At 62.3% G+C, this 10,434-nt stretch overlaps 2 protein-coding genes across 3 annotated transcripts in view; one reads left to right on the top strand and one right to left on the bottom strand.

The window, feature by feature from the left end:
* SNX11 (sorting nexin 11) overlaps positions 1-1,141 on the top strand; it is a 3,969-nt gene extending 2,828 nt beyond the window's left edge. For both annotated transcript variants that reach the window (XM_017837093.1, XM_017837094.1), the window contains exon 7: positions 262-1,141. In XM_017837093.1, coding sequence (XP_017692582.1) covers positions 262-388 — 127 coding nt within the window. In that variant the 3' untranslated portion in view covers positions 389-1,141. The remainder of the gene's footprint in view (positions 1-261) is intronic.
* A 2,848-nt stretch (positions 1,142-3,989) lies between these two features.
* Positions 3,990-10,434, bottom strand: part of SKAP1 (src kinase associated phosphoprotein 1) — a 153,883-nt gene continuing 147,438 nt past the window's right edge. The window contains exons 12-13 of the mRNA XM_017837092.1: positions 4,629-4,751; positions 3,990-4,104 (exon numbers count right to left, since the gene is read on the bottom strand). Coding sequence (XP_017692581.1) covers positions 4,650-4,751 — 102 coding nt within the window. The 3' untranslated portion in view covers positions 3,990-4,104; positions 4,629-4,649. The remainder of the gene's footprint in view (positions 4,105-4,628; positions 4,752-10,434) is intronic.

Genomic DNA, 10,434 nt, shown 5'->3' with positions numbered 1-10,434 from the left:
AGGGCAGCCCCAGCTGCTCACTGTGGATCCTGGGATGGGATCTGCACGTCCAGGGGAGGGAGGACCATCCCAGGGCAGCCCCAGCTGCTCACTGTGGATCCTGGGATGGGATTTGCACGTCCAGGGGAGGGAGGAACATCCCAGGGCAGCCCCAGCTCCAGGGGGGGGGTTGTGCCAAGGAGATCTGGAGACACAGGGGCACCTCAGGCCCTGAATCTCCCCTGGATCCCCTCTCCCCTCTGACCTGTTCCCCATTCCCAGCTGTGCCGGGCTGGGAAGCCCCCAGGGCTGCCTGGAGAGCATCCCGGACTGGAGCGACTTCGGCGTGGACGACGCGCACTCGGAGAGCCCGGAGGAGCCCCCGGGATCGGGGCAGGACCCGCAGTGACAGCCCTGGGGACACCCCCTGCCTTCCCAGGACCTGTTCCCTCGCTGGGAGAGGGGGCACTGTGGGAGCAGGGGGGTGACTGGGCTGCCCTGGGAACACGGCTCATCCCGGGCTCTCTCCCTGCTGATCCCGGCTGTCCCGGTGTCCCAGGCAGGGTTTGCATCCCGGAGAAGGGATCTGCTGGGGGGTGGAACCTGTGTTTGTTGTTCCCACGGCCTTTGCCCTCTGGCTGGAGCAGCAGCAGGGCTCAGTGGGGTGGCAGTGCCACCTCCCTGCTCCTGGCACATCCCAGGGCAGGGTGGGATCCGCTGCCCGATGGGAAAAGGGCTTTCCTTGGTGGATCCAGGGCCAGCCACTCTCTCCAGTTTAGTCCCCCTCCCTCTGCAGCTCCTGGGGAGGGGAGAGGGGGCTCAGCTGCACCAACCCAGAGCCCACACCCGGGCTGCAGATCCCACCCCCACCCCCGGGGCCTCCTGGCACAGCTTTCCCTCCCTGCGGGTTGGTTTCTGCAGCTGGAAAAACGGGAGCTGAGCTTTCCCCCGGGCAGGGAATGAGTCGGGGGGGGGAGCAGTTTGTCACCCCTGCCCTGGGAGGGGGTGTCCCTTCCAAGTGGGCTTGGATTTGCTGGGATAAGAAGGAGCTGCTCCTGCTGCCCCTCCCCGTGTGGTCCTGCCCCGTCTCCTCCCCGGCCCAGCCCCGGGTCAGGCAGGGCTGGGACGTGCTCGGACTCCAAATAAAACCGAAGCAGGAGAAGCTGCCGTGTCCGGCTGGGTGGTGTGGGAGGGGGCCGGGCCGGGAGAACTGCGGAGACAGGGATTTTGGGAAAACGGGGAGGGGAGGATGTAACCTTCCCCACACCAGCAACGCCAGCGCGGCTCCCCCTGCCCCGGGCACCGGGCGGGTCCCTCCCGGGGGGGCACGGATGAGGGTCTGCCCTGAGTTCTGGAGGGTTTTTGGATGCACCAGGGAGGGGGAGGGAGGGAGGGAGGGAGGGCTGGAAAGCCCTTGGAGGCGCATCCGAAATGTCAGGAGAAGTTCACGGCCAAGGCTGGCAGCTGCCGGGGCGCGGGAGCGCCGCTGCCATTGGCTGCCCCCCCCTCATGCATATTCATCCATATTCATGAGCGTGCGGCTCCAAATGGCGCAGCTGTGAGCCCAGCTGTGCCCGCGGCCCCTCTCCGTGCCCACCGACCCTTCCCATGCCCACTGATCTTCTCCGTGCCCACCGACCCCTCCCCATGCCAACCGACCCCTTCCCCGTGCCCACTGACCCTCCCTGTGCCCACCGACCCTCTCTGAGCCCACCGACCCTTCCCCGTGCCACCGACCCCTCTCTGTGCCCACCAACCCCTCTCCTTGCCCACTGACCCCTCCCTGTGCCAACCAGCCCTCCCCGTGCCCACCAACGCTTCCCATACCCACCAACCCCTCCCCATGCCCACCAACCCCTCCCCATGCCCACCAATCCCTTCCCGTGCCCACCGACCCCGCTCCTCGCCTGGCACAGCCTCCCTCAGGCACGACCCCCTCAGCCCAAGCCGTGCCCTGCCCCCGGCTCCCTCCCAGCCCCTGGTTTGCTCCAGGACCGTGTCCTGGCACTGCCAGGAGCCACCCGGCCCTGGGGCTGCTCCTTCCCGAGGCGGGTCTGGGAAGGGCAGCCCGTGGAGCTGCTGCAGCGAGGGCTCCATTCCTTCTCCAGCCCCTCTCCATCCCTTCTCCATCCCCTCTCCATCCCTTCTCCAGCCCCTCTCCATCCCTTCTGCCTCTCTCTTCCCCCGGGGCCACAGCCCTGTTCCTGGCCGCCTTTCAGGGATTATTTTTAGTGCCAGTGATCGGCTTTTGCGGAGCTGTCGGGAAAACGGTGACTCAGGGGCGGCCCAGGCTGGGGGGGGCAGCAGCCCCTGGGCTGGGGGGTCCCACCTGGGGGGCAGTGGCTCTTTGGGGGGGGGTGACTGTTCCCTCTGCCACATGTAGGGCGGGCTCAGCCCCTCGTGCCAGGGATTGGGGTGGCTGGAGCCAGCCTTGGAATGCTGGGGGGCTCAGGGCACACGGAGCTGCCCAAGGTAACCTTCCCCACCTGGGGCAGGTGAGGGTGGTGTGGCCCCCTCCCTGTGCCCTCAATAGCCTGGCACAGCTCCCTTCTCCCTGGCTGCTGCCAGAGGAGCAGCCTGGAATGGGGCCAGGCTCTCCAGCCAGCACATCCTTATCCCCTGGGAAAGCAGCTCCTTCCCGTCTGTCCTTCCCCCTCCTCGACACCCCGTGCCAGGGGGCTCCTGCTCCAACCTGGGGCCAAAGCATCCTGCTTCCATCTCTCTCTCCTCTCCCATCTTCCCAGCAGAGCACGAAGGTCTCTGGAGCCCGGGATGAGGCCGTGGATTTGGGATCAGGCTCCTGAGGCTGTTTCTCACACGCTGGGCTGGGGCAGACACATCCAGGCAGCCCCAGGCCCTGATCCTGTTTGCTCCACAGCATCCCCCTGCAAAAAACATCCATTCCCTCCTGCCAGGATCCCAGAGGGCCCCCGGGAATGCTGCTGGAGAGATGGACTCAGGCCCTGCAGCCCCTCAGAACCAGCTGCTCCTTGTGAGATGTGTCTCGAATGGAGACAGCGAGGGCAGAGCAGAGGGGGAATTGCAGAGGGGGAATTTCCCTGCTCAGGGTCACCCATGCTGTGGAGAAACGGGGCTGGAAGAGCTGCTTGGGAATGCCAGAGGGATTTAAGCCGAGCTCTTGGCACCCCAAAGCCCACACACACACATGGTGGAGGTTTATTCCCCACTGTGAGCAAAGCCTTGGGATGAGGCAGCGGGTGCCAGGATGGGGCTGGTGAGCATCCCATGGGATGGGGACACCCAGACCCCAGGGAGCATCCCATGGGATGGTGACACAGACCCCCATGAGCATCCCATGGGATGGGGACACAGACCCCGGGGAGCATCCCATGGGATGAGGACACACAGACCCCCAAGAGCATCCCATGGGATGGTGACACAGAGACCCCCATGAGCATCCCATGGGATGGGGACACAGACCCGGGGGAGCATCCCATGGGATGGGGACACAGACCCGGGGGAGCATCCCATGGGATGGTGACACAGACCCCGGGGAGCATCCCGGTCTCGGCCGCATCCTCAGCATCCCGTGGGATCCCCCCCCTCGTTGTGCCTGGCTCCAAACATCTGCCTGGCTCCAAACATCTGCCCGGCTGTGCCCTGGAGCTGCCCCTTGGGCTCACCCCCGTGCCGGGAGGGGGTCCGGGGGGGCTGCCCCGCACGGCCCGGGGAGGGTTTGGGCACCTCCCCTAAAGGCTGCGGGGAGCGGGGCCCTACCACCATCTAGTGGCCCTTCAGCCAAGTGCGGGAGGAGGAGGAGGAGGAGGAGGAAGAGGAGGAGGAAGGGGAGGATGCACCGGGCTCAGCCGAGGGCTCGGCCAGGCCCGGGGGGCTCTGGGGGTGCTCAGAGCTGGGGAAGGTGGGGGGGAGGTGGACCCGGGGGACACTTCCCACTCCCTGCTCCGGCTCCACGAGGTCTGGAGTGGCCAAGAACGGAGAGGAAAACGCCTTTATTGCGGGGTGCCAACCCCCCCCCGGACCCCCAGGAGGGCACCCCCGGGCACCGCGGGGGTCTCTTCGTGCCAGGGGTGCTCACGGCAGGGCGGGCTGCTGGTGGGAACTGGTGTCACTGGTGTCTCAGCACGGCCAGGGAGAGAGGAGTGCCTGGGTTTGGGGATGGGGAGAGAGACACGGGTGATGGTGGGGAAGGGGACAGCGAGGCTGGCACTGCCACGGGCACAGAGGGACAAGGAGGTGGCAGCACTCCAGACCCCTCCTTCCCAGCCCTGCCCCGTGCCTCGGTTTCCACAAGGGAACGGCTCCATTGTGGGTTTTTGGGAGGAAAACTCTCCGTGTGCGGCGCTTGGTGTGGGGGTTGGTGGCACAGTGACAGCTCTTGGCGGCCCTGGGGGCTGCCGTGGCTTCACCACGTCCCTCCCATGGAATCTGGGGGGCACTGGGCAGGGTGGCACTGCCCCTGAACTGCCACCGTGGCTCCTGGTCTCGCCTGTTCCCGGGTAAAACGGGAGACCAGGAGATGGAGCCAGAGGCAGTCAGTCCTCGGGGATGCCGGGACACCCCAGGGGATGGAGCTGCCTCCACATCACCCACCTCCAGGCCCCATTCCCACCCACCTCCAGGCCCCATTCCCGGCAGGAACACACCCCAGGTGCCCCCTCTCCTCTCACCTGGGGTGTCACTGTCCCTCCTCACCGCTCCTCCAGCTCGTAGGCGGCCTCCAGGTAATCCCTGGGCACGATCCCGACCTCGTCGTTGAGCTCTCCCACCCACCAGCCGTACATGTCGTATTCCTGGGGGGACACGGGCAGGGAACGTGGCTCAGGGCCCTTCCTTTGGCTCTCCAGCCCCCCCCCAGACTCCAACAGAAAACCCCCCAGTCCCACCTCTCCCCCAGTAAATCCTTCCCTGCCCTTCCTGTCCCCCCTCCCTCGTCCTGCCCCCTTCGCTCTGGGGCCTCTCAGAAACTCAACATTTAATTCACACCCCGGTATTTTGGGGGTGTTTAATTTCAAACATCAACCCCCCAGGGAGGCCCAGCCCTCAGGCTTGGAGCTCCAGAAGCCCCTCCAGCTGGATCATGCCTGGATAATCCATTCCCTCCCCAGATTTAGGTGGGATTTCCCCCCCCCCTCCCCAACAGGGAAATAACAACAGGGAAAACTTTCCTCCCTCCGCGTGTGCAAGAGGAGGAGTTTGCACGCACGGGTTCGAGGAGTTTGGCATCAAAACAGGTGAGCTTTAAAAAAACTGGATGTTAAATTCAGACGTTCCCGGCAGCACATCCCATTCCCTGCCCCACGCTCCCGGCTCCGGCTGTTCCCTCACTGCCTGGCTGGGGACATTTAATGTTGTCCCCCAAGCCCATCCCTGCTTCCTGACATTTAATGTTGTCCCCCAAGCTCATCTCTGCTTCCCGACGGGAGGAGAAGGGCTGAGTCACCCAGACAGACACTCTGCAGATGGTGCTGCCCTCGCCAGAGCCAGGAAGGGGTGCCAGGAATCCTGACCCTCTCCGGGTCGGGATCCCAACGCTCCCCGGGGACCCCCCCACTGCAGCAAACAGCACCGAGCTGGATGGGAAGGGCTGGGGAGGGACAGCGGGATGGAAGGCTGGGAGAACACATCCCACCAGCCAGGAGGGAAAAAAAAATCCTCCCGCCAGAAGGAAAAAATCCGGGTTTATTCGTATCCCGGACACCCACCCGGGCACGACCAGGACGCCGTGCCCGCCCCCCTCCCTCAGCAATTCCGCGGCTGGAACGCCGCGAGAGGTGTTTTAAAATAATTTCTGCTTTGACGGATCGCCGGATAACCCAACGATCGCTCATAATCAAAGGGAGGGAGATGCAAATGAAGCGGCAGCCGAGCCCGAGCCGTTTATTCCGCCGCGCGCCGGTGCCAAAAAGAATTAAAACAACATTAAACTCCCGGCAATAACGTTTAAGTCCTCGTTTCCAAGTGCCAAATTGCGCCACTCTGGATCATACAGATGTTCGTTAATTATGCTAATTTTTATTAAACTATTAAAACGAGGAGAGCACTGGCACAGCGAGGCAGAGCCCAGCGCAGGGCGAACTCTGCTCTGTCTGGAGACGCTCGTTTCCATCTCGCCGACGCCTCTCGCCGGCTTCGGGGAGGGGGAGAGGGGGAGGAGGGAGTCTGAGGATGGGGTTTTGCTGGAATCTACCTAATTACACGCTAATGGGGCCTCTGTGCTCGGTACCTGCCCGGGCTGCGCTGCAGGAGGGGGGAGGGAAGTAATTTAGCCGAGACTTCAGGGAAGGGACTGGGAAGAAGCCGCTGATCGGGAGGGGAATCGCTCCAGGGAGGAGGGAGAGGGGAGGGGGATCTCTGCCCCCTCCGCTGCTCTGGGTGCTGCCTGCGGGTGGGTGTTGGGGTGCCAGGAGCCCCTGGGAACCCCAGCTGGGCATCGGGCAGGAGACAGAGCACAGCCAGTGCTCTGCCCCAGCCCCAAACTGGGAATCCGGTGCCCTTCCCGTGCTGGCAAAGAACGGGGGACTGGGTTTGGGGGTCACCACCCTCTGCATAGCCATGGGGGGCTCGCTCTGCCCCCGAAACGCTGGGATTTCTCCCAGGAAAGAAGAAACCCCTCCCCACCCTCCCAAAGCACTTCTCCAAGAGTCATTCCCGAAATCCCTGGTGCTGAACGGAGCCGGAGCAGACGCCGGCTGGGATCATCACCCGGGATCATCACCGGCCATCAGGGCTTTTGGGGGAGGATTTGGGATCATCACCCACCATTAGGGCTTTTGGAGGGGGGGGGGGTTGGTGCACGGGGCCGTAAAAAGCCTCGAGCTGCTCATTCCATGGACGAGGGAGAGGGAAAAGGGGGAAAGGAAACAACTCCAGACGACAGCCACGACCTGGATTTCAGTGGGAACGGCACTTCCTTGGCACATCCCCCAGCCTGGCGCACAGGGGAGTTAATTTGGGTGATGCTCACCCTTTTCTCCACGTCTACTATTTTGTAGGGTGGCTCCTTATAAAAATCAACGATTCCCACTTGTTTCCAGGGATTGGATTCCCAGCCAGGGAGCTTTGGATACACAGCTGGGCCCGGGGGCTCCTTCCCCTTGTCCCATCTGCAGTGTCCCATCCCACCAGGATCCGAGTGTCACATCCCAACACAATCCATGTGTCCCATCCCACTGGGAGCTCCACGTCCCATCCCAGGGGGAAGGAGCTGACACCTGGGAGGATCTCAGGGCAGCAACACTCGGGGAGATGGAGGAGGAGGAAGGTGATGGGCCCTGGAGGGGGAAAACTGGGAAGAAACAACCACAAGGAAAATTTTGGCAAGGATAAGAGGCCACCTCCTGCTTGAGACCATTCCTCAGGCTTTCCAAGGAGGGACCAGCCCCAAATGGGTTCAGGATTTACCCAATTAACCATTTCCCCTTAAAAAAACCCCAGACCCTCCTTGAGACCATTCCTCAGGCTTTTCAAGGGGGGACCAGCCCCAAATGGGTTCAGGATTTACCCCATTAACCATTTCTCATCAAAACCAACCCAGACCCTCCTAGAGACCATTCCTTGGGCTTTGCAAGGAGGGACCAGCCCCAAATGGGTTCAGGATTCCATTTCCCCTTAAAAACAACCCAGACCCTCCTTGAGACAATTCCTCGGGCTTTCCAAGGGGGGACCAGCCCCAAATGGGTTCAGGATTTACCCAGTTAACCAAAATAACCGACCAGCAGAGCCAGGCACCGCCACAGACCCCAAACCCACCCACCCCAGAGCACGACCCGGCTCGGGGGCACCGCGCCAGCCGGGGACAGAGGGACAAACATCCCTCCGGACACCGGGAGGGGGCAGAGGAGAGGGGGACAATCACCCCGGCGGCCCCGGGGCTCGGGAGCCCGCGTGGAACCGGCGCGTTCATCTTTTATTCCAGCCTTTATTCCAGCCGGCTCCCTCCCTGACCGCGGTGCCAACCCTCAGGCACCGCGAACGCGCGATTGGAAAACAATGTGACGGAAATGTTTAATCTGCTCAGCCCATCTGTGCCGCGTATTTCTCCAGATCTCCCCGAGAGAGGCGCCTTCCGAATCTCCACATTGCCTTTAATATTCTCCTAAATCACCTCCCCACCGCACTTCAAGGGCCATTGCTACAATATCACAGGTTCATCGAGAGTGCACGGCAGAAGGGGAGGGGGGGGGACGTGCGGGGAGGGAGGGCTGGAAGGTGCGGGCTGGGGGATTTTTTTATTTTAAAGTCTTTCCCGGGGCCGGTGTCCCTGTGCCCCCCCCCTCGGACAGGAGAGAGAGGAGATAAAATAAAATAATCAGGGGAGGAGAGAGGGGGGGAAAAAAATTCCAAGGGAAGTTGTCGTGGCGTCGCCGGCGATTAGAGGGGCTGTTTGGAAGCAAACAGGCTGGAATGGGGCGAAAATCATTCCCAAAGAATCGCTTTTATCGAGCTCCTTCCTCTCCTCCCTCCGGAGGGTTCTGTCCCGCTCCGAGCTCCACGTGGAAAATGGGTGTGGATGCTCAGATGCCCCAAAACAACATCAGCACAGGGTGGGCACAGCACTCCTGGGTGCCCCCAGCCTGGCACAGCCGAGATGCTCCAGCTCAGGTGCCTCCCCCCCCTCCCTGCCCCAGTTTCCCCATCCCACCAAAGCCAAGGGGGGAGAAAAGGAAAATGAGGACAGATTTGTCAGCAGGGCCTGAGAGGAACAAGGGGCAATGGTTTTAAGAGGAAAAATGGGAGATTCAGACTAGATAGAAGGGATAAATTCTTCCCTGGGAGGGTGGGGAGGGGCTGGGATGGATTTCCCAGAGAAGCTGTGGCTGCCCCATCCCTGGAAGTGTCCAAGGCCAGGTTGGAGCAACCTGGGCTGGTGGAAGGTGTCCCTGCCCATGGCAGGGGGTGGCACTGGACGGGCTTGAAGGTCCCTTCCAACCCAAATGTGATTCCAGGGTTGATTCCAGGACTGATTCCGGGATTCTGTCTCCACTGCCGCTGCACCCTCCCCGGGGTTCTGGGTGCTGTCACCCCACATCACCCCACAGCCCTCCACGGGGTCCGGGGGATGCGCTGGGTCTGGGGGTGCAGGGGCTCCAGGGATGCTCAGGGTGCAGGGGGGACCCGGGGATGCAGGGATATGAAGGGTGTTGGGAGGATGCCTGGGATCCAGGGATGAACAAGATCCAGGGATAAGCAGTGTCCAGGGATGAGTAGGATCCAGGGATGCAGGGGGTGCAGGGAGGGGTCTGGGGGTGCAGGAGGGTCTGGGGGTGCCGGGGGGGTGCCCGGGGGTCCATGGCTGCGCGGGGCACAGGGCAGGCGGGGATGGGGAGGGGGCTGCTCGGCGGGCGGGCGGTCCCGCATCCCCCGCGTTGCCATGGCAGCCGCTCCCGGCTTCGCTTCCTGCATCCCCGGGGGCCGCGCAGCCGGATCCACCTGCTCCTCCCGACCCTCCGCGGGGTCATCGCCAGGTCGGCAGAATAAATGAACGCGAGCACTAATGATGTGTTCGCGGCTGTTTATGCTCTCCGTGTGTCAGGGGCACTCACATTTAGAGAGCTCATTATGGCTGCAATTAGGCTGCACCATCGCGAGATATTTAACTCCTTTTTCTTTTAAATTAGCATTTTAATAACGTTGCTTTGAGCGGGGGGAAACAAAATGACCATTTTTCACGGACAAACTTCCTAGCTGTAGGTGCAACTTTAATGGCGAAGTTGCAAGGGAGGTAAAAACCAGCTCGAGCCCGGTCCCTTTCCAGCCGTCCCTGCCCTCGCCGCCACCGGGAAAGGGGGGAGAAAAAAAAAAAACCCAGAAAAACAAAACCGGGAGCGATTTTTATTTGCTTTATCGCACACTCCATTTCCTAAATTTGTTCTGCAGCCAATTATTTTCGCCTCTGAAGTCCCGCACGCTCCCGCCGGGTGGAGACGAGCGGCCACCGGAGTTAAAAACTCCGCCTGTGACCTGGGAAGAGGGCTCGGGATAATCGCGTGTGCCGGGAACCAGCCGGCCCTGACCGCCCGGGAGAGGGGAGCGGGGATGCGGAGGGGAGCGGGGAGTGCCGATTCCCTGCTGGATTTTATCCAGAGAGCTAAAATAGCTTTACACAGTAACACACACACAGCCCACCCCGGCTCCTCTCCAAAGGTCACCCGATTATTTCCCCGAACCCTTGGGATGGGTTTGGGGCACTGGGGGAGGCAGAGGGAACGAGGGGGGTAACCCTGGGATGGGGAGAAGGTGACGGATCCACAACTTCACCGGGAATTTGCAAAAACACCTCGTTTTCTTCCCGCATTCCCCACCCAGTGCAAAACCCCGAGCCCAGCCAGCCCCAAACTGCTGCCCCAAACTGCTGCTTCCTTCCTCCGTCGGGATTCAGGCTCCTGATTAATGGGTGACCTCAAACCACCCGTCTTTCCCTCGGGATTGATGGGAGGGATGTGGGGAAAGGATGAGGGACCCCCGGGGGGGGGG

The sequence above is a fragment of the Lepidothrix coronata genome, unplaced genomic scaffold (genome assembly GCF_001604755.1).
Source record: "Lepidothrix coronata isolate B3197 unplaced genomic scaffold, Lepidothrix_coronata-1.0 Scaffold291, whole genome shotgun sequence".
Lineage (NCBI taxonomy): Eukaryota > Metazoa > Chordata > Aves > Passeriformes > Pipridae > Lepidothrix > Lepidothrix coronata.
This window is presented reverse-complemented; position numbering and strand designations above follow the sequence as displayed.